General features: G+C 37.6%; 1 protein-coding gene across 1 annotated transcript in view; it reads right to left on the minus strand.

Moving 5' to 3' along the window:
* Window positions 1-13069: 13069 nt before the first annotated feature.
* Window positions 13070-24595, minus strand: part of LOC135199692 (DNA repair and recombination protein RAD54B-like) — a 63217-nt gene continuing 51691 nt past the window's right edge. The window contains exon 6 of the mRNA XM_064227847.1: window positions 13070-13342. Coding sequence (XP_064083917.1) covers window positions 13070-13342 — 273 coding nt within the window. The remainder of the gene's footprint in view (window positions 13343-24595) is intronic.

The raw sequence follows: 24595 nt of genomic DNA on the forward strand, positions 1-24595 counted from the left end.
ATTCTGTGGAGGGGGAGAGATAGAAGAATCCCGGTACTATATTTTAGATTCTGTGGAGGGGGACAGATAGAAGAATCCCGGTACTATATTTTATATTCTGTGGAGGGTGACCGATAGAAGAAATCCCGATACTATATTTATATTCTGTGGAGGGGGGACAGATAGAGAATCCCGATACTCTATTTTTATTTTGTGGAGGGGGACAGATAGAAGGGATCCCAAATACATATTTTTATAATTGGTGGAGGGAGACAGATAGAAGAATCCCGATACTATATTTTATATTCTGTGGAGGGGGACAGATAGAAGAATCCCAATACTATATTTTATATTCTGTGGAGGGAGAAAGATAGAAGAATCCGATACTATATTTTTATTATTTTGTGAAAGGGGGACAGATAGAAGAATCCCGGTACTATATTGTTAATATTCTGTGGAGGGGGACAGATAGAAGAATCCCAATATTATATTTTATATTCTGTGGAGAGTGACAGAAGAATCCCGATACTATATTTTATATTCTGGGGAGGGAGACAGATAGAAGAATCCCGATACTATATTTATATCTGTGGAGGAGACAGATAGAAGATCCACGGTACTATATTTATAATTCTGTGGAGGGGACAGATAGAAGAATTCCCGGTTACTAGATTTTTCTATCTGTGGAGGGGGACAGATAGAAAATCCTGATATATATTTTAATTCTGTGGAGGGGGACAGATAGAAGAATTCAGGTACTATAGTCTATATTCTGTGGAGGGGGAACAGATAGAAGAATCCGATACTTATTTTTATTCTGTGGACGGAGGACAGATAGAAGGACAGATAGGAAGATCCCGATACTATAATTTTCTATCTGTGGAGGGGGGGACAGATAGTCGGACAGATAGAAGAATCCCGATAACTATATTTTGTATATTCGTGAGGGGGACAGATAGAAGAATTCGGGTACTATATTTTATATTCTTTTTTTTTTTTGGTTTTTTTGGAGGGGGACAGATAAAAGAATTCCCGGTACATATTTTATATTCTGTGGAGGGGGACAGATAGAGAATTCCCGATACTATATTTTATATTCTGTTGGAGGGAACAGATTAGAAAAATCCGATACCTTTTATTTTATATTTTCTTGGAGAGGGACAGATAGAAGAATCCCGATTTACTTTTATTTTTTATATTTTGTGGAGGGGGAACAGATAGAAGAATCCCGATACTATATTTTAGATTTCTGTTGGAGGGGACAAGCAGATCAGAAGACATCCCGGTAACTATATTTTAATTTTATTTCTGTGGAGGGTGGGGAAGCAGATAGAAGAATCGCCGATACTGTATTTTAATATTCTGTTGAAGGGGGACAGATAGAAAGAATTCCCGATACTATATTTTTATATTTTGTGGAGGGAGGAACAGATAAGAAGAATCCCAGGTTACTTATAATTTTATATTCTGTTGGAGGGGTGACAGATAGAAATGAATCCGCCCGATACTAATATTTTTATATTCCTGTGGAGGGGGAAAACAGGATAGAAGAATCCCGGATACTATTATTTTTTATATTCTGTGGAGGGGGGACAGTTATAGAAGAATCCCGATACTTATATTTTATTTTTTATTCTGTGGGAGGGGGGAACAGAATAGAAGAAAATCCCGGTACTATATTTTATTATTTTGTGGAGGGGGACAGAATAGAAGAAATCCCGGTACTATATTTTAATTTAATTCTGTGGAGGGGGACAGATAGGAAGAATCCGCCCGGTACTATATTTAGATTCTGTGGAGGGGGACAGATAGAAGAATCCTGATACTATATTTTTTAATTTTTATCTGTGGAGGGGAACAGATAACAAGAAGATCCCGGCTACTATATTTTTATTTATTTCTGTTGGAGGGGGAAAGATAGAAGAATCCCGAATACTATATGTTTTATATTCTGTGGAGGGAGAACAGATAGAGAAAATCCCGATATTTTATTTAATTATTTTTGTGGATGGGGGGACAGATAGAAGATCCCCAATACTTTATTTTTATATTTTGGTGGGAGGGGGACAAGATAGGAAGAATGCCCAATACTTTATTTGTTTTATTTATTTTTGGGTGGAGGGGGACAGATAAAGAAGAAATCCCGATACTAACATATTTTATTAATCTGGTGGTGGGGTAAGGAACAGATAAAGAAATCCCGGATACTATATTTTATACTCTTGTGGAGGGGGGGACAGATAGAAAGAATCCTGATACTATAGTTTTATACTCTTTGTGGAGGGGGACAAGATTAAGAAGAATTCCGGTTTACTCATATTTTATTTTTTATTTGTGGAAGGGGGGAACAGGATAGAAGAATCCCGATAGCTATTTTTTTATATTTTGTGGAGGGGGGGACAGATAGAAGAATTGCTGGTTACTATATTTTTATATTCTGTGGTGCGGGGGACAGATAGAAAGAATACCGATACTAATACTTTTATTTTATTCTGTGGAAGGGGGACTTTGATAGAAGAATCCCGATAACTCATAATTTTTATATTCTGTGGAGGGGGACAGATAGAAGAATTCTGGTACTATATTTTATATTCTGTGGTGGGGGACAGATAGAAGAATCCCGATACTATATTTTATATTCTGTGGAGGGGGACAGATAGAAGAATCCTGGTACTATATTTTATATTCTGTGGAGGGGGACAAGATGTAGAAGGATCCCGATTACTATATTCTATAATTCTGTGGAGGGGGAAATGAAAGAGAAAGAAAATCCCGATACTATATTTTATTTTATTTCTGTGGAGGGGGACAGAAGAAGAATCCTGATACTATATTTTATATCTGTGGAGAGGGGGACAGATAGAGAATCCCGGATACTATATTTTATATCTGTGGAGGGTTGGGGCAGTAGAGAAAGAATCCCGGTACTATATTTTTATTCTGTGGAGGGTGAAGATAGAAGAATCCCGGGAACTATTTTTAATTTTTATTTGGGGAGGGGGACAGATAGAAGAATCCCGATACTATATTTTATATTCTGTGGAGGGGGACAGATAGAAGAATCCCGATACTATATTTTATATTCTGTGGAGGGGGACAGATAGAAGAATCCCGGTACTTTTATATTTATTTTTGTGGGAGGGGGACAGATAAGAAGGGGAATCCCGGTACTTTTAATTTTTAGATTGTGGAGGGGGACAAGTGAAGAATCCCCGGTACTTATTTTATTTTATTCTGTGGAGGGGGACAGATAGAAGAATCCCGGTACTATATTTTTAGATTCTTGGTGATAGGAAGCGACCCGTACTAATTTTAATTACTGTGGATGACAGATAGAAGAATCCCAATTACTAATTTTATTTTTCGTGGATGGGGGACAGACAGAATGAAATCCCGTACTTATATTTATATTCTGTGGAGGGTGACAGATAGAAGAATCCCGATACTATATTTTATATTCTGTGGAGGGGGACAGATAGAAGAATCCCGATACTATATTTTATATTCTGTGGAGGGGGACAGATAGAAGAATCCCGGTACTATATTTTATATTCTGTGGAGGGTGACAGATAGAAGAATCCCGATACTATATTTTATATTCTGTGGAGGGGGACAGATAGAAGAATCCCAGTACTATATTTTATATTCTGTTGTGGAGGGGGAACAGATAGAAAAAATCCCTGGATACTATAATTTTATATTCTTGTTGGATGGGGGACAGATAGAGAATCCGATACTATAATTTATATGTGGGTGGGGGACAGATAGAAGAAATCCTTATACTATTTATTTTATATTCTGTGGAGGGGGACAGATAGAAGAATCCCGGTTACTATATTTTATATTCTGTGGAGGGGGACAGATAGAAGAATCCCGTACTATATTTTATATTCTGTGGAGGGGGACAGATAGAAGAATCCCGGTACAAGGTATTTTATATACTGTGGTGGGGACGATAATGGAGATCGAACCCGGTTCTATATATATCTGTGGAGAAGATAAGAAGAATCGAAGAAACCCTATATTTTATATTCTGTGTGAGTGGGGGACAGATAAGAATGAATTCGATACTATATTTTATATTCTGTGGAGACAGATAGAAGAATCGCCCGTACTATATATTCTGTGGGGGAGAAAGAATAGAGATCGATACTATATATATATTCTGTGGAGGGGGACAGATAGAAGGATCTATAGTATTTTATATATAATCTTGGAGGAGACAGATAGAAGAATCCCGACATACGATAACCCTTTATATGGATGGAGACAGATAGAAGAATCCCGATACTTTATTTTATATTTTGTGGAGGGGGACAGATAGAAGAATCCCGGTACTATATTTTATATTCTTCGGAGGGGGACAGATAGAAGAATCCCGATACGATAGAAGATCCCGCTATATATATATTCTGTGGTGGGGGACAGATAGAAGAATCCCGATACTATATTTTATATTCTGTGGAGGGGGACAGATAGAAGAATCCCGATACTATATTTTATATTCTGTGGAGGGGGACAGATAGAAGAATCCCGATACTATATTTTAGATTCTGTGGAGGGGGACAGATAGAAGAATCCCGATACTATATTTTATATTCTGTGGAGGGGGACAGATATAAGAATCCCGATACTATATTTTATACTCTGTGGAGGGGGACAGATAGAAGAATCCCGATACTATATTTTATATTCTGTGGAGGGGGACAGATAGAAGAATCCCGATACTATATTTTATATTCTGTGGAGGGGGACAGATAGAAGAATCTTCTCAGCATTCCTGAAGATTACGCCAAATTAAGGTAGACTATGGTGTGCTACCCTTTGTTATTTGATGATCAACCCTGGTAGACTGGCTAGTTGGTAAAGTTTATTTGTAGGCTAGCCAGTATAACTTTGAAGTATATGGTAAAAATGTTAATGGTAAAATTGAAGAATATCCTACGACCTTCGAGTGTTATGGCAGATCACACCATTTAGTACACCACTGATAGCCACAATTCCCTCTTCCATTCCAGTAGATTCTACATCTATATTAACAATCTTTTAACAGTTTTCTAAGGTTATCTTTTAGTAAATTGTTATCTCTGATTTAAGGAAAAGGAACAGCCTCTCTATACTGAGATATCGTGCAATTGGAACTTCTTCAGAGGTTCAAGCAATTATGCAATGTATTAGTACCCTAATGCAATTCTTGTATTTCAATAATTTACTTAAGTTTTTATTTATTTATATATAAATGTATTCTTCCCCTTTCTGTATTTTCCATTACCTTCTGTTACTTCTTTCGAATGAACACAATATTCTTTGGGAGCTTGAAGAATTTCAAGTCAGTGGCCCCTGTGGTGGGTGTGTTCCATATGAATAGCATTCTTTATCTTCTCAATGATATTAATCATAAATAGAAAGTGGATATAGGACTTACAGAGTCTGAAATTACCAGTTCGTTTTGTAGTACTTTTACTAGTCTAGAAACAGGTATGAAATGGAGGTTATAGGGACTATAAAAAAAAAAATAGTTTGTAGTACTTTTACTAGTCTAGAAACACAGGTATGAAATGGAGGTTATAGGGACTAGTTTCTTAAGTACTAGGACACAGAGCAAGATGATTCAAAACTGATTCATCAATTAACGATTAAGAATTATTATACACCAATCAGATCGATTCAGTTGATAGGAAAACTAACAGAACAACCATGCAATATTAAAGACGTTACTTTAAAATACTGATAAGCAATACAAGATTTATAATAAAAATTATAATAAATACCCACTCGATAAAAAAAAATCCTTTGTGTATCACAATTTTTTTAAAGGACGATTTTCGTAATATTTTGACTTCCCGGCAAAAGGAATGCAATATTTAATTTGTATTTTCAATAAAAAGAAAATGTTGACAAGTGAGAGAGAAGTCTTGAGTGCAACAAAATTTTACAGTTGTGTAATAGAAATGACAGCTCTGTTATTATTATGATTAATAATTATGCAAAATAAACGTATAATTTTTGGAAAACAAAGAAAACGGACTTCAAACCAGTAGTCTAATGAGTAACTATCCCAATAAATGATCCAAAACACTTTTCATCTCTATGTTCTTGATTGATTCCCTTTCTTGATCGTGACTGAAATATTGTAAATCCTTTCAGAAGCAAAATATACAGTATACGTCTAGTTTACTTTAAGATCTAGTAATGGACATTATTCTTTGAAAGCTTAAATTTCTAAACTATGTGGCCACTTTTGTGGGCTCTCCTCATGAATAGGGTTCATCGTCTGAATAATGTATATATATATATATAGGTATATATATATATATAGATAAATAATATATATATATATATATAGATTGTACAATAACAAAGAAGTCATTCTATGAGTAAATATTAAATATGCATGAATTGGCTTAAGGTAGTCTTAAGAAATTAAGACTATACAGTGATACTATAATAACCTTTCTGGAACAGTTCATAAATATTGAAGTATTAAATGGAGTCTGTAAGGAGCAGTTCAGAAACATTGAGGTATTAAATTGAGGCTGTAACGAAGAGAGGGAGTTACCAGATTCCAATTTGGTCAAGTCGGCCAGTTGTATAATCTTCTAACGTCTATAATCTTACAAGCCTTTTCGACCAAGTCTTTTGCGCCAATAAAGATAATTAAATAAATAATCTAAAGCAATTATATTAAGTTGTACCCATTCAATAACAGAACAAGCTACTGTACGTCCTTCGGAGGAGATGAATTGTATGGCTCGTCTCCAAAGGATGCACAGTAACTTGTTCTGTCACCTAGATGGCACAGTTTAATATATATATTTAAACCAAAATACTCACAAGAAGATTATTATTTTTTTTATTTAATCACAGAGACAAGACTTGGTAGAAAGGGCTGATAAGATTATAGACGTTGGAAGGTTATACATTTGTCCGACTTGACCCAAATGGGAACATGGCAATCCTTCATTAATAGTACTGTAATGTTTATACATAGCCTCCACTTCATACTTCAATGTTTATGAACTGTTCCATACAGACTCCATTTCATACTTCAGTGTTTACGAACTGTTCCTTTCAGGCTCCATTTAATACTTCAGTGTTTATGAACTGTTCCTTACACCCTCCATTTCATACTAAAATGTTTAAGGACTTCTACACAGAAAATTTTTGGTCTCGGAGTAACAGGGAAAAGAATAAATAAAAATCCCACATGCTTTAATCCATCCAAAAATAGCTTACCTGATAAATCTGGAGAGCAGCCAATTTTTCCCCGTGGAAAGTAACCTGAAAAGGATAAAATCTACGTTTATTTACTGGCACTGAAAATGTTAATATGGTGTATACGTATATGTCAATGAGTTTGGGTATGTAAAACTTAAATGTTCTTTGCAGTGTGATTTTAGCCGTTAGCTGCAACCCCTTTCATTCCTTTTACTGTACCTCCTCTCATGTTCTCTTCCACCATCTTCTGTCAATTGATTCATAGTTTAGCTACGCGGTTTTACTCCTGTTACGTCTTTCAAACCTTTTACTGTCAATTTTAGTTTCACCGCTGAATGATCTCATAGGTCCCACTCCTTGAACTTTTTGCCTAAATTCTATATCCAGTTCCTATGGGGTCATCAATGCTGAAGGAAATGGAGAATAGGAAGAGAGCCATTGTAAAAGGAATGAAAGGTGTTGCAGCTATGGCCCGAAGGGACTGCAAAGACCCTTGAGGTATACAGTGCACTGCATGAGATGCACTGTTGGCACTAACCCCCTACTGATACAAATTCATGGTGGCCGTAGACGAATTCTGTCTTACAACTGCAGAAGTACACTAATAAAGAAATGAAAAAAGTAGCGTTCACCATTGGACTGTGGAACGGCCTCCCTGTTGAGATTTGAGCATGTCCTTCAAGCAAAGATTTAATAGGTACATAACTATTACACTCCTTGTACTTCAATCATTTATTCACATTTTCCTTAATTTACCAACTACTTTCTAACTAATAGATTTACATTATTATTAATTTACCGATTATTTTCTATCATCTCTTTCTGTATAACCATCTTTTGTTAATTCTTTTAAACGAAGATCTCAGGTGTTTTGAAGGCTGGTTTTCAAGTCAATGGTAAGTTCTAACCTTTCATAGGATTTTTGCATATACAAGGTGTCCATAAAATCCTAGAACCCCTATGAGCAATAAATGATTGTAATGGTTCTGGGACTTTATGGACACTATGCAGACCATTGTTGCAGAGGGTTCTGATAATAGTTATTCGATCATTTAGTTATAATGAAATCTCAGGCTTCCAGACTCTTCTGGATGACATCAGAAAATGTCCTCCATCAATATGGCATATTTACTCGAATATGACATTTTCCATATCAACCTTCCCAAAATCAAATTCATTGTATATATTCTTTTTATTTGAAGATTTTGAATGTATGAATTTATACTGACGTTGAATCAACCAAAAGCGCCTCAGTGGCGTGGTTGGCATGGTGTTGGCGTCCCACCTCGGTGGTCGCTAGTTCGATTCTCGGCCATTCCATTGAGGAGTGAGAGATATGTATTTCTGGTGATAGAAGTTCACTCTCGACATGGTTCGGAAGTCACGTAAAGCTGTTGGTCCCGTTGCTGAATAACCATTGGTTCCATGCAACGTAAAAACACCATAAAAACAAACAAACAAAAGATTGATATTTTGTATATTTCCCCGATGCAACAGCAAGACCTGACTGATGTCTGTCCATTGTTTTTCCAAGATGACGCTATATATAGTCCGGGCCTGTCCTGCATCTGTTCCCGGCATAGCCCATTTGGCGCTGCCGTTTCGGCTTGGTCAATTCTGCGTCAGAAAACTAATAGCACTATTCGGCGTAGCCGTTTAGGCGTCAGATTGTTTCGACGTCTTTGTTCGATTAATTTTTCTAGAAATGCAACACGTCCTTTCTGAACTTTATTCAGAAAAATAAAACAGTAAAATTTTTTATATTATTAAAAGACTAGTGGAATAATGTAAATAAAAAACTTGAATTGGGAAAAGATATGAATTTTATTCACTTAGAGAATAAAGGATCCTATTAAAACAATAATGGGATAATGCGAGTTTAAAACTTGAAATGAAACTACATTATTTAGAAAAATAAAATTTAGTACAGTTTTTTTAACCTGAGGAATTAATTTTTCATTTCGTAATTATGAGCAATACCCTTCAGGAATTCAATAGGCTCTGATGACTCAACTTCCATTACTATTTTTTTATTCTTTCATCAGCATTTCTATATTTCTTTAGCTTTTTGGGAGGTGGATATCCAGCGATTAATTTTTCTAGAAATGCATCACGTCCTTTCTGATCTTTCCTCAAGGCATCAATAAATTTCCAGATGGAAGGATGATGCATTCCTAGTTCGAACTGTAGACGTCGATTGGCAGCTTCAGCGTGATTGTTGGTGCGATCTCCATCATTTACAGTGCGTTCATAAAGGTTCCAGATCTCGGGAGCAAACATAGGGTTCATTCTTGCATTTCGACGCCTATTCTGTCGTCCAATATAAGTGTCTTCGAACCAATGGAACAAGGTTATTAGTTCGTCTGGAAGACCCGCTGCTAGTGTATCCATGTATTCTTCCATACCCAGTTGGGGAACATACAGTGTATAGGACTCGGGTATAACTAATTGCTCCAAATGAGTTGGGTTAGCTGGCGCTTTGTTTAATAATTTTCGTTTCCTAGTAATAAGTTTTCGCATTGCAGGCAAGTCAGGCCCTATGGCTAAAGCTGCTTGAGAGGCGCCAGTTAAACATTCATTTACTACAACGGTTGGTGGCTCCAACGTTTCAGCACTTTTCTTAATTGTATTTGTTTTCAACTTTTCAACTTCTACTTTAGCAGCAGATGGTTCATGGGTATGTTGATTCAACTGGCGTATCACTTTTCCATCCTTCATAATCTTACTTTACACCGATCTTTCTGTTCACATCGCCAGAATTTTAATTCAGAATCACTCTTGCTCGTTGCATCAAAAATAAAAAGGTATCCATCGTGAATCACTTTGCTTCTTCCACGTTTTGTTAAAATATCTCCATCCATTTCGTACAATACGGCTTAGACGACTGAAAATTCTAAAGCTACCAAAAAAGTAAATGTAAAAAAGAAAAAAAAAACAATTGTTAAAATGAGAGCTAATTGCGCTCTAACGACGAAGTATCTATTTGATGGCTAAATGTCGTTTACAGCGACAAAGTAGTCATTTGACGCCTAACAGTCTCTCCGCCGAAAATTTCTATGCCAAATCGGCCAAGCCGAAACAGCGACGCCAAACGGTCTACGCCAAAGTCTCATTCCCTCTGTTCCCATTTAGATTTTTTGCATATCTTAAAAGCCTTAATACTTTTGAATTTATCTGAATAAGTCTGGGTTTGGTTTTCAGTCTGAATCCGAATTTATTTAACATCACCTCAATTTAACAATTATTTTTTAAGTTTCTCTTTTATAAATGCCCATTATTTTAAAAATTAGTTGCTTTCTGTAACTATCGAACATTTTACTTTTATTATATTTTATATATAATATATAGTATCGATATATATATATATATTAGATATATGTATATAATATATATATCTATATAGGATATATAGATATATATATATATATATTATATATATATATATATATTATCATTTGAACTGCCTTTATAAAAGAAGGTATTACACGCTAAAAGTTGTTATTTTCATATTACATAGATTTAAGCCTACACACACATTTATATATATATATATATATATATATATATATATATATATATATATATATATATATATACACACACACACAGGCAAAATCCCCAGAGGAAAGTGAAACAATGGAGTACTGCTGCAAGGCCTTTCAACTCTCGTCCTTTACTAAGCCTGCAGAGTAAAGGATGAGAGTTGAAAGGCCTTGCAGCAGTATTCCATTGTTTCACTTTAATCCATGGATTTTGCTTTTATTTATATATTTGTCATGTTTCAAATTTACATTATTTAGTTATATACTTTTATAGTATTTATTTATGTTTTGACTTGTCTTTGTCAAAACGTAAAGGGAAAGAGGGAAAAAATGGAGCGCTTATGACTTACCTTTGATAACTGTTAAGGGGGGTACAAGGGCGCAATGGAAACTCAGCTAAATTACCGCAGATGCGACATCCACTAGAGATTGGGGCGTCCAATGTATTTCGCCGTGTTTAGTACTGGCCCCTGGGGGGTTAATTACAGTCGTCCGAATAAATAATACTAAAAATTCTTGTTCAGTAAGTAAAACTGCATAGAAAAACCGCAACTGCCATAGTCTAGGCCGCCGCGGATAAGTACCCTAGATCTACCCATTAAAGGAAAGATGTGCCTTTACAAAGACTACTAAGGTAGTGTGTAGAAACCTATATACAAGTTATGGAAGATTTCTGCATTCGTTTTTAGGGGTACTATTATAGTATATAAGTGGCCTAGCCTAGGTAATAAGTTAGGAAATGAATTAATAATTACAGTTTACATAATTGACTTAGGCCTAGCCTACCTAGTTAGCTATGGTAAACTTTTACTTTAGTGCCCACTGCATTTTTAGTAATGTTTTACATTATTGCCCTTTCAGTTTTCACGGGCTATGAGTGTACCAGCAGTATGAAATTTATAGATGTAATAAAGCCCCGTAAATGAAGACATGGCCTTTTTATTTGTATGATATCCTAGCTAAAGAGGGAGGGGCAAACTCTGTGAGTAGAAGCACACACTAGCTACCATTGGAAAGTAGCCTGCAGCCACAACAAGAAAACAGAGAATGGCCTGAGATAAAGGCAATGTATATAGGCCACGTGGGAAGAGCGCTGTGTACTGTCTGGAACACTTTATCATTTTCCAATATGAAAAACAATTGGCTGAATTCAACATCTACTACAAAGCTGGTTTCCAAATTTATGATCTAGCGGTAAGAAAGTGCTTGCAAGGAGACGGAGCATGGAATCGGCAGGGGCAATCTGGAAATGAATTCCCAAATTACACACAACATAAAATGAAGACTTCTTGCACTATATTACAGCTAATGCACTATGGAGGGTGTTTATCTTTAATCACACATAAGGGGGGAACTCTAGTGCTTAAATGAAATGCTCAATGAAGATCTTAATCTTGGACAGGTCACAGGAGTGGCACGTGCTACGAGGGTGGACAAAGGACGTTCATTAGAGGAGTGAGAAAAAGGAAATTTGAACATGGAAATAGCAAGATTCATCTTGGAGAAACCGGGCTGGTTGGACTTTGCACTTTCGAGATATACCTTAGTCCTTAGTGGCTTCCGCATGTAGCGCTATAGTATCTGGAGTCGACTGAGAATGAATTTGGGGCATTTGCGAGGGACTTCAGTTCAAGCACGGCCTACGGCATTGTCTGGAAAGATGTAAAAACACAGCCAGCAGAGTTGTGGGAAAAGAGGTCTTAAAGCTAGGGCTACCTAAAGCCTAACCAGCAGCCGATATAACCCCTACGACCTGCCTGTCTTACCCTACACTAGGTCTTTAGTCGTTAACTGTTTATTTCCGCCCCATCTTTGGGGCAGACAGACATGCCGATACCCCAGTTCATAAAAGTGGGGGTAAAAATGGCTGCTCTTCTAGCAAATAACTCAATAATACTGGGGAGACAAGGCGATCTATAAATGAAAATATATATATATATAATATATATATATAATATATATATATCTATATATATATATATATTATATATATATATCTATATATATATATATATAGTATATATATATATATATATATATATATGAATACTTATCACATCACCGTGATTCATATAAATCATTCGAACTACAAATGTCCTTTAACATTTAATTTGCTCTACCTCGGAATTGATATATTTTCATATATGTACCGAAAGGGAATTTTTAGTTGATAATTTCGTCCCCCCAGGGGATCGAACCACCGTCCTGTGGACGGGAAACGAAATCAGGAACGGACAGTGACGCTACCGACTCGGTAGTTTACCATCTCCAGGGCATAAAGTTATACTTCCGAGGAGATATATGACATGTTTGATCTCTCTCATCTTATTTTAGTCTGAAGAGTCCCAACCCTGTTGCCAAATATCACAGAGACCACCTGATATTCGGCCAGAAATCACTGTGTAATGTTGGACATCTCCTTGGAAGTAGTTCTGCTGCAGCTGTTTTAGCCAATTAACAGCCTCTTCATTTCCACGCACTCGAACATGTGCTGGAACCCAGCAAAATTCCACTCTGATACCTCTGCGCTCAAGGATGACAAGCCACTCTAGAATCTTTAAAACTAAAGGTTTGGTTGGATTAAAATGTACTAAGCCTGTAAACTGATTTTTGCATTACTAAAACTTGTAAAATTGTCATCTTCCATTGGGGCTATTTTTTCAAGAGCAGTTAAAATCCCATAAAGTTTTGCTGTAAAATTTGATGCCACTACAAGAAATGCACCTCTACAATTAAAGCCATTAGAATGTACTCCAAATCCAATGCCAGCATTGGATTTGGAGCCATCTGTGAATATGATATTACTACGTCGGTGACATTCTGAATGTTTTAAGAAACTGGCTCGAATTTCTTTTTCTGCTATTCTCTTCACTCCTGTAAAATAACGACACAGAAAGAGAGGCAGCTCTCCAGTAGCAACAAGCAGACTTGGAATAGGTGAAGTTTTAAAAGCACCTGTGGCTAGTCTAATGCCAGAATGGTGCGCAGTCTAAAATTCTTAAACGACTATGGGTGGCCAAAAAATATATTTCACATCCATATAAAATCTTAAATAGCATAAGTGCTTTGCACAATCTAAGAAGTGTTATGCAATGTGTGTGCTAGGACTTTGAAAATATTTAAAATTTTTAGGCATTAAGCTTTCAGCATCTTAAGATGTGAAGCCCATGTCAACCTTCAGTCAAAATCTAAGCCTAGATGGAAGAAAGAGATTATGAATGGAGGTATGTACAGTAATAGGAATGGAAGGGGTTGCAGCTAGGGGACTGAAGGGACACTGCAAAGATCCTTAAGTAATACCTACAGTACAGCCTTTTAGGTCACTCCTTGCATAAAAAATCAGAAGTAACTTCCATATGACACAGGGACCACTTTCTTTACTTCCCTCAGGGAGGACCTCTGACACATATCTACCCCTGTAGCTGACTGTATTGCCCAGGTGTTGCCTTCATGCTTGAACCTCTCCAAGGGGATGTTATTCTACAATCTATGAAAGACTACATTTAAGGAAAGAGGGGTTCTGTGGGCTTCTTCTGGGATGTAATACTTACTTTGTCACAGCAGCAGAAGGGGAAGTAGTTTCTTCAATTGGCTTGTAGTCAGCCAAGCCGACACCCTCCCGCCCCCCCGACCAGAGACCAATGCATAGATTTCCACCAAGACACTTCTTAACAGTTTTGACTCCACTACCCTCTGTTGGGAATGCTTATCACGATGTCATCAGTAAACAGCCTGCACCAAGGAGATTGATATTTTATTCCTTGACATGACACATCCATAATCACATCAAAAAAGATACGGACTTTAGGCAGATCCCTGATGACATCTTGTCTCAGTAGTAATAGGGCCTCTTCTACTTTATAAACACAAAATATGTAATAACCCTCTTTTAGCTTGTTAGGCATATCTCATCCCTAAAGGATATAACCTGTTATGTCACTGAAAGAGCAAAGTTTAATATCCTGTTTCTTTAGACTATAATATTTACAAGATGATTATCATTTACTCATTTATTTTATCACCAAGGCAAAAGGCTGCCTTATCTTCGCAGCTGCTGCCCTTCTGCAGTGAGGATGTCACAACATGGCTGCAACGGGCAGAAATGCAGTTCCTGAAGAGGGAACTCATCCGGGTCTTCTCCCTCCCAGTTCCCCACCGAACCGCCAAATTTTTTTACCTCATGGTCAACCCCATGACCACCTTGGATCCCAGACTGGCCTGGCACAAGCTCCAGGACCTCGTCCTCCTGCCAGAAGTGGGCCACCAAGGACGAAGGCAGGAGGTGAGCATCCTCCGTCAACTCTTCCTTCACCAGCTCGCACCCGAAGTCCGAAGCCAGATCCCTAATGCTGAGACCAAGGAGATGGAAAGTCTGGTGCAGTGGGCTTTCGCACTGTTTACCACCACCCAACCAGCAAAGCTCTCCTCTCCTCCGTCAGCCAACAGCCTACAGCAGGAGGACACAGTTGATGCATCATACCAGCGATCGCCAAAGCCCCTCCCAGACATCGGGTGGTGCCGCTTCCACGGCCAGTTTGGCAGCAAGGCACGGAAGTGCGAGCACCCTTGCTCCTTCTGCCCTTCAAAAAACGATGGAGGCAGTGCCCAAAACAAGCCCCCCATGGCAGCGACAGTAAAGAAGTCCCAACCCCTAGGCTTTTACGTCCAGGACAGCATCTCCAGCCTCAGGATGCTGGTTGACACTGGTGCCATGCAGTCTGTGTTCCCTTCGTCTGCAGAGGATCGCAGCTGCACCCCCAATGACCTAACCACCTTCATAGCTGCAAACGGGATGCCCATCCGCACCAGGGCCCAGACCATCGTGTTCATGGGCCTGACATACACCTGGCCCTTTGTCCTTGCCGATGTATGGACCCCTCTCCTGGGGGTGGGCTTCCTTGCCCACCACAGTTTCTTGGTGGACATGGCCCATCAGCGCCTTCTCGATACCGAGACCTGCCTCTCCCGCTCACTCACCAGAGGACCAAGGGCACCCGCCATCTGCTCCGTCCATCCCTACCACAGATACACCTCCCTTCTCCAGGAGTTTCCGGACGTCTTCTGCCCTGATCTTCGCCAGGTGGCTGGGGCTACACCCAAGCACGGTGTCTTCCACCATTTTGAGATCAAGGCCCCCCAACACACGCCAAGTTCCACCGCCTCCTGCCGAAGCTCCTCCAGGAAGCCAAGACTATGTTCAACGAAATGGAGAAGATAGGGATCTGTAAAAAGGCACACCAAATCGGGGATAGGCTCTTTTCCCCAGCCAAGGCAAAGATTCGGACACATCCACGTCGACGTCGTCGGGCCTCTTCCTCCATCTGACAGTGCCAGATACCTCCTGACAGTGACTGACTGAGGGACCCACCTTCATGTCAGAGCTCTGGTCTTCCCTGGCACGCCTGATGGGGACCAAGCAGCACACCATGACATCCTACAATCCCTCAGCCAACAGCATGGTGGAAAGGATCCACCACTCCCTCAAAGCTTCCTTAATGGCACGCTGTGAGGGCCATGATTGGAAAGCACAGGTTCCCTGGGTCCTCCTCAGTCTCTGCACTGCCCCAAGAGCCAATGGCGACCCTTCCCCAGCAGAGAAGGTGTATGGGCAGACCCTGACAGTGCCAGACGAATTCTTCCTGCCGACAGCGACGATCATGATATTCCCCTGGCTAGGTTGCGTGCAGCCACCCAGAAGTTTGTTCCCTGCTAAGAGACGTACGTTGACAGGATGAAGCAGTTCTCCCCATGAGCCCTGGACTCCTGCAGATTCGTCTTCGTGAGGAATGACGTCGCCCACCCGCCCTTCACAAGGCCCTACTGGGGCCCGCACCAAGTCGTCCATCGGGAGGAGAAGGCATTCCTCGTGTCAATCGGTGGCCACGAGGACTGGGTCTCGATAGATCGCCTCAAGCCCGATGAAGACGACTCCGCTGAAGGCCCTCGCAAAACCCCAACACCTGTGGTTCCTGACAGTGCCCCTATATGTTGTTGACGCCGCCCAAGGAAAGCAGTCGAACCCCCCAGGCCCACCACTACCAGGGACGGCATCCTGCTTTCCAGTCCTCAAGATGATGAGGACACGCAAGACTCCCCTCAACTGAGGGAATCACGAACCGGAGGACTCCTTCAGCTCCCCACAAGATTCCATTAGTCATCCAACGTTTCTACGTAATCATTGTCTTGAGGGGGAGTATTAGTAAAGATGACATACGGGCGAATGTTTGCCCTTCCATTGTAAAAATCTTTATATCTATATGTCCTCTCTTTTCTTCCAGGAACTAAAACGTAGAGCATTTTACGCCCTTTCTTTTGATGTATATGTTGGGAATCCGTTCACTCTATGTAATATTATTCACGTATTTTTATCTGTGGAGAAACACATTTACAGTGGGGGCCCCATCCCTTTTTGTTTATGTTTGTTCGTGCGTGTGTGACGGATACTACGCTTCCGTCCACACGCCACTTTATAATATCACTACGGGCTACTCTAGGAGCAAGAGCCCGTGCTGGCATAAGGCCAGCTTAATCTCAAACAACAACCGAATAAATTCAGTTTGCTCACTTGTTTGTATGGTGCTTTTACGTTGCATGGAACCAGTGATTATTCAGCAACGGGACCAACGGCTTTACGTGACTTCCGAACCACGTCGAGAGTGAACTTCTGTCACCAGAAATACACATCTCTCACTCCTCAATGGAATGGTCGAGAATCAAACCCGCTACCACCGAGGTGGGACGCTAATTTGCTCGCTCTCCTCGTCTTACTAAGTCCTCACAATACAAGTTGAGCTGTAAGTTATGTAACGCATTGCATATCAGTGAATTATTTACAAAATGTTGTTACCTTATATAATTTAGGTTGAAACTTTTGTGCTTCATATTATTAGAACAAAAATTACCAACCTAAACGGTCTTTCCCTTTACTTTGCACTTAGGGATGTACATATATTTTTCCTTTTGTTTAGTATACTGTGTCAGATATAGATATATAAATGAACATTTGCATGTACTCACGTTCTTATATATATATATATATATATATATATATATATATATATATATATATATATATTATATATATATATATATATATATATATATACATACACACACAGTGGTACCTAGAGATACGAAAGGCTCAACTTACGAAAAACTCAAGATACGAAAGCCAATACGAAAAATTTAATGGCTCTACATATGAAAAGTTTTCAAGATACGAAAGGTTTCTGTAAAGTCCGAGATTCGCCTGAACCACCGATAACAATTTTGAAACTCGCGCGCCGCCAACTTAGTAGACTCGCCACCATCCTCCTGCTCTCCCATTGGTTCTTGATGCTAGTCGCTGCCATGAGATCCTTCTCTCCTATTGGCCAGCGTCCCTCCCATCATGCATCTATGTACGTGGTGGAGTGCCTCGGCCACTCGGTACCACATTGTTATAGTACGCACGCTGTATTTGTTTCAGGATCGTCAATGTGTGTTTTAAAAAAAAAATTCTCATATCTTTTCACAGAAAATTGAAAAAGAAGAGCACCTCTTGAGTGACGACATATATGATATGATTGACCAAGATCTCTCTCGTGGGATAAGTGACCAAGATCTCTCACATGGGATAAGTGATCAAGGTCTCTCTCATGGGATAACTGGAAACTTTGCAAGGTTGGTAGAATCTCCACTCCCTGCTGAACAGAGGGTGTTGACCAATCATTTACAACATGCATACCAGTATAATCAAGGCACTTCAGTTTATGTTGAAGGTCAGCAGCCGAACATTCAGTACCCAAATCAGTTGCAGAGAGAGCATTTGGTTGAACAGGGTTTTGATGGACACCAAGGCCAACAGAGTCATGAGGTGCAACAATTAGTAGATAATTATCAAGACGGGCAGCTGTTAATGAACACTACGAGTTTATAGAAAAGACACCCCGAAAAGGCTCACACAGGTTGTATGCTTGCTCAGTTAGATGACATTTGTCTGAGTCGTTTCAGCAACATTGTGAAAAGTAGGCAGAAGCAATCTTCCTTGGATCGTTATTTTTTAAAGAGGCCTTTAGCATTAGCAGGAGTAAGCTAAAAGGAAGAACCAAGTGATAAAAAACAGAAAGTTGCAAGCAAAAAGGAAGAACCAAGTGATAAAACAGAAAGTTTCAAGCAAAAAGGAAGAACCAAGTGATAAAAAACAGAAAGTTGAAAGTGGTGATGAAGTTGAAATTCTGTATAAAAAAAAACTATGTAAAGTAAAAAAAAAAAAAAAGTAAAAAAAAAAAGTTAAAAATCAAAAAAGGAAAAAAAAAAAAAAAACGGCAGAAATTAAGGATGTTCTAGCCGCTTTTCATAAAGTGCAATCGTTTGTCCTCCTCCTCCTCTGCCGCCACTTTCGGAGATAGCCTCAATTGAAAGGTAAGCTTCCACATTTTATGTACAGTATTTCTTGTATACCATGTACACTAATACACTTTATTTACAGGTTATTTTGCATTTTGTTAGTTAATCTTAGGTATTGAATGGTCCCAAAATTGTTGTCGTATTTCATTGTTTATAGGGTCTATTTTAAGCTTTAGAATTATGAAATTTACTGGGGGTGTTTTTGGAGGGCCTTGGAGGAATGGAATTAATGCCATTTTACATGTAAAACTGTGGTCCCAAGATTAAAACGAAAACCTCATGATTACGAAGGGCGGGGCCTCTGAGAACGGGGATTAATTTCGTGTCTCGAGGTACACTGAATATATTATATTATATATATATTAATATAATAATTATTATAAATATATAATTAGCCGGTTAGATAATAAATGAACATGAAATGGGCTCACGTATAAATAATATATATATTAATATATATATAATATATAGTTAGATATAATAATATAATATATATATGTAGTATGAATATTATATATATATAATACATTATATATTATTATATATATATAATTATATATTATATATATAATAATATATATATTAATATAATATAATAGCCAATGCTTGTTGGTATTGTGTAAATGAACAAGGCATATTTCGCATACGTTCAGAGGTGTTGTGAGTTGAGCGCCCCTCAGTGCATCAGTGTGTTGAAGAATACTCTATGTATGTCCATCTGCTTTCCCTGAATGACAAGTAAATTTGGAATAAGTTAGCATCGATTTTACCTAAGTTGATAATGCTAACGGTCTAACTACGAAAATTGACCAAATTTCGGATATTAAAGGAAATTCTAAACAAAATATTGAGAAGGCAACACTACATTCTAAAGGGTGTGTCTCTCATAAAGTAAGGTTCTAACTTGAACTGACCATTAAATTTCTTAAATCTATCATTTATTCTTTTCTTCACGTCAAGCACTTCCACAATTAATATGACATTTTAACTCGATTTGGACACTTACTATATCTTACCAATTTCAAAATAAATATTTGTATTCTCTTCTATTACCATTTTAATTGTTTACATATACTGGTGCTGCATCTAAACAAGGGTTAATATTTCCCAGACGAAGGTTGCACGAGCAAGGCCTGAGTGGCGTCCATTGTTTTTTCAAGATGGCGCTGACCCGCATCTTTTCCCATTTAGATTTTTTCACATATTTTAAAAGCCACAATACTACTGACTTTATCTTAATTAAGTGTGCATTTCTTCAGTATCCCCTTAAACATAAATAAAAAAGAAACGTGGCGAAAGGACAGTGAATTTTACTGAAGCTTGAAATGGCCAACATATCAGCTAGAGCAGTCCAGCTGAATAAAGAACTTAAAAAATAATAAAAGAATGATCTCTCAATTACAATTATATCAGGTGATGTATAATTGTTCATGAACAATTGTTGTTTTTTCAAGAACAAAAATAATTGGTCGACTGGTCCACCCAAGTCGTACACGGGTCTTTCTTTCCAAGAAATCCTGCCGTTAACGAAAATTTAAATATAGATTTCTTGTGTAATTGATGTCTGTATGTGGCCATAGTATTACCCATAAATCTTAAGCAATTGCAAAAGAATTGTTTTGTATAAATAAAACAATTCACTGGCCTATGTATTAAGTACTTAGAAAAAATTCCAAAGCATTATAAGAACGTTCCTCTATTGTAAAGAGTAGTCCACTATGTTACTTAGGAATTTGGGGAAAAAATATAATTAATGTTTACCAAAGTACTAGAATTAGCAACTTTTTATAATATTTCAAATTATGTTTTTACGCCGAAATTACTTTAAAAATAAGCTGTTGAAAGACGTTGAAAACTATCATTCAATCCGAACTTGGAACAATTATTTATATATATTATATATATAATTATAATATATATATATAATATATATAATATAATATTGAATAAGCTACAAAATAATCCTTTGATATCCAATTCCGCCATGCATAACCTCGGGAATTAATTAATATATTAAACAATATATATATATTATAATATTATATATATTATTAATTAAGATTAAGTATTGCTTTTCAGTGCAAAGCTTAAAATTCCCACACAAAGTAAGTAGTAATGAAATCCTGACACCTCTAGGAGGATTCGAATCGGGCTAATTATATACTTCCAGCGAGGAAATCATGTGTAATAAGGCACTTAATAATAAAAGAAAAGTATAAAACGCCCAGGAAAGCCGGGAAACCCCATTGGCCACCCTTTCCCTTGTAGGCCTACTAGTTGTTATTTTAGATTTACCTGGCCTTATGCCAGCACGGCCTCTTGCTCATAGAGCAGCACGTAAGGCCTACCAAAGTTCTGTTTCAACCGATGCGCACGAAGTTTTCTAATTGTAGCCAATAGGCCTAAGTTAATGAATGTTGCAGCAGCCAGCACTTGTGGCTGTGGTGTCCAGCAGACCGCAAATTAAACCACAGGGAACTGTATCTCTCTCCTAGAGGATTATAGTTCATAATGAATATTTCTATAATTGTTATAAGTAATAATTAATTCAAATTCAAGCAATTAATTCACAGTTTTCTTATTGTTTTAATATATTACATAACTGGCTGATCACCTCTGCACCAAGAAAAGAACGTATACTTGTCCTATTTGGTTCAACGTTTCCGTAATTTGTAAAACAATGGTTTGTACTTAGAAATTATGGAATACCTTATCATCCGATAGGGTATAGAATGTTTTTACCTAAACTTTCATATATATAGATAGAAACAGTTTAAAAGCTGTATACTAAGACCGGAACCTAATGGGATGATGTGAGTGCAGTTGCTCCTGCTCTGCCATCTTTGGTCGGCTCAGCCTACTCCTTTATCTCTCTAGACTCGGCACAAGATGTTTGTAGATCAATTAGAATATATATATATATAATATTATATATATTATATATATTATAATATATTAATATAGATTTTTTTAAATTTCCTGAGGCTCCGCCGCCCCTTTTCACTAGAGCTGAAATAGACCCATCTTCAGCATCAAAGTGTGTAATTGCTCTTTAGACCGAAATATATATAAAGAATCTACTATCTATAGTCATTTATATCCTCTAGACCACAAAGATATAAAGAGGTAATTATATCCACTTGATCATGACGGTATAAAAAGGTCTGAATATCCACTTGGCCAAGAAGCAAGGTAGGCTTAATCATGCTCATGCATATCTGAAAATATGCCGAATTCATATTTGGACCTTTTTGGGTTTCGCGAAATGCATTTAGATAATTTATAATGCCAATTTTTCGGGTAAGAGTGAGTCAAACCTAATATTACTATAAAATCGTAGGTACCTCCATTCAGCATTATTTCATTACTTTCAACTTAGAATCAAAAGCTACAAGATAATCTGTGATGATTCAAAATAAAATATTTATAAAAAATTACTAAATCAATGTATTCAAGAGAAAGAGATATACATATTACTGTAATTGATAATATTTTTAAAATTTATCATAGACTTTCCAGCTATGTCTAGACAAAATATAATAAACGGTCGGGTTAGGAGAATGTCCATCCATCAGTATTTCATAGCATACAAACCTATTGTTTGGTACGGTTCATCTTTTGACAGATGTTCCGTTTATGTATTAAAAATGTTGATTAAGGTTCATTAAATTCTTGTCTTCCCTACGGGCTGCCTCTATGAAGCCAAGAAGGCCCGTGCTGGGCATAAGCCAGCCTTAATAACCTAAACAAGGAACATTGGTCTTCCAAGTTGTTTTGCATAAATGTTTACTTGAAGGCATGATGTAAATATCGTCTGTAACTGATGGCCTCCATCTTGGATGTTCTTTTAAATAATAATTATGGAAGAGTTAGATCTTTAGTAAAATTGAATGAAATGAGAACCAAAATATGATAAACGACTGAGTCATTTTTCAACTAATGTCAGAAAAACCTTAGAAACCATAGAAAATAGGAAGTCATAGGCGAGGGAAGTTGAAGAAATAACCGAATACTTAGAAAAACATCACGGCCTTGCTTTACTGATTGCAAACTCGTAAAAATACCTATGGTATTGTAGAGCCAACAGCAGGAATTTATAAGATACATGGTATTGCAGAGCCAACAGAAGAAATTTATAAAAGATATATGGTATTGCAGAGTCAATCGAAAGACTTTTTAAAAGATATATGATATTGCAGAGCCAATCGAAATTTTTTTTAAGATATATGGCATTGTAGAACCAATTGAAAAAAATTATAAAAGATGCATCGAATTGCAGAGTCAATAGAAAGAATTTATAAAAGATATATGGTATTGCAGAGCCAATCGAAAGAACTTATAAATGATATATGGTATTGCAGAGCCAATAGAAAGAATTCATAAAAAATAGTATTTCCATGGCCAATAGAAGGCATTTATTACAGAATATATGGTATTGCAGAGCCAATAAACTAAATTCATGAAAGATATATGGTATTGCAGAGCCAATAGACGGAATTATAAAAAAAATATATGGTATTGCGGAGCCAACAGGCGGAATCAGTAAAAAATATATGTTGTTACAGAGCCAATAGAAACAATTTATTACGGATATAGGATATCAGAAATAAAACAAACTTTAAACGAAAACAGACGAAGAATAATAAAACGAGCAAATAGATGAGTCGTTCCAGAGACCTAACCTCCATACTACTACTACTACCCTTTGGCGCCACCTGCGATTTATGTGACGAACGAAACCGACAAAATTATTAGGTAAATATTTTAGTTGATGCAGATTTATTTAAATTTATGAAATTTAATAATTATATCCTTAATATTATATATATATTGTTTGTTTTTATATTAGCATATTAAAAGCGAATTTAGGGTAGGCTGAGTTTAAGATTTACCTAGGTATGAGGTCCAGCGGTAGATCTAAGCCCATAGTACCTAGGGTAGCTACCTAGCTAGGTACTAGACTGCGGTAGTTGACGTTGTTCTATGGAATTTTACCTCCTAAACAAGAATTTAGAGGGGTAGTTTACAGTTTAGTTGGCCAGGCCGCGCAACACCTTTTTGCCCGGCCCATAGGCTAATCACTCCGCCACGGTAAGGGGGACCGATGGGAAAGCGGGGTTATGGGTGTTGTTATTTCCTACTAATTAGGTATTACCTACATTTGAAACACGAAATACAAATTGAAATAGGTAAAGCAGTAAATAATGGAGCTGTTACATACCTACTAGGTAGTATCCAAAATCCACCTAGCCTATTAGCCTAGGTACTACTGCTGTTACGATGCTGAATCTTACTTCGAATGCACCATGTTTTAGGGGAGCTTTGGTTTCAGATTGCCTTCCTTTAACACGCTTTACTAGGTTAGGTTAGGTTAGTATCATAGCTATCCTATAATCTTACACTTCTAAGATAGCTATAACCTTTCTTTAAGGGGGTTACGGGGGACGGAACCCCCAGGTCAGGTAACA

This window comes from Macrobrachium nipponense, chromosome 26 (assembly GCF_015104395.2).
Source record: "Macrobrachium nipponense isolate FS-2020 chromosome 26, ASM1510439v2, whole genome shotgun sequence".
NCBI classification, from domain to species: Eukaryota; Metazoa; Arthropoda; class Malacostraca; order Decapoda; family Palaemonidae; genus Macrobrachium; species Macrobrachium nipponense.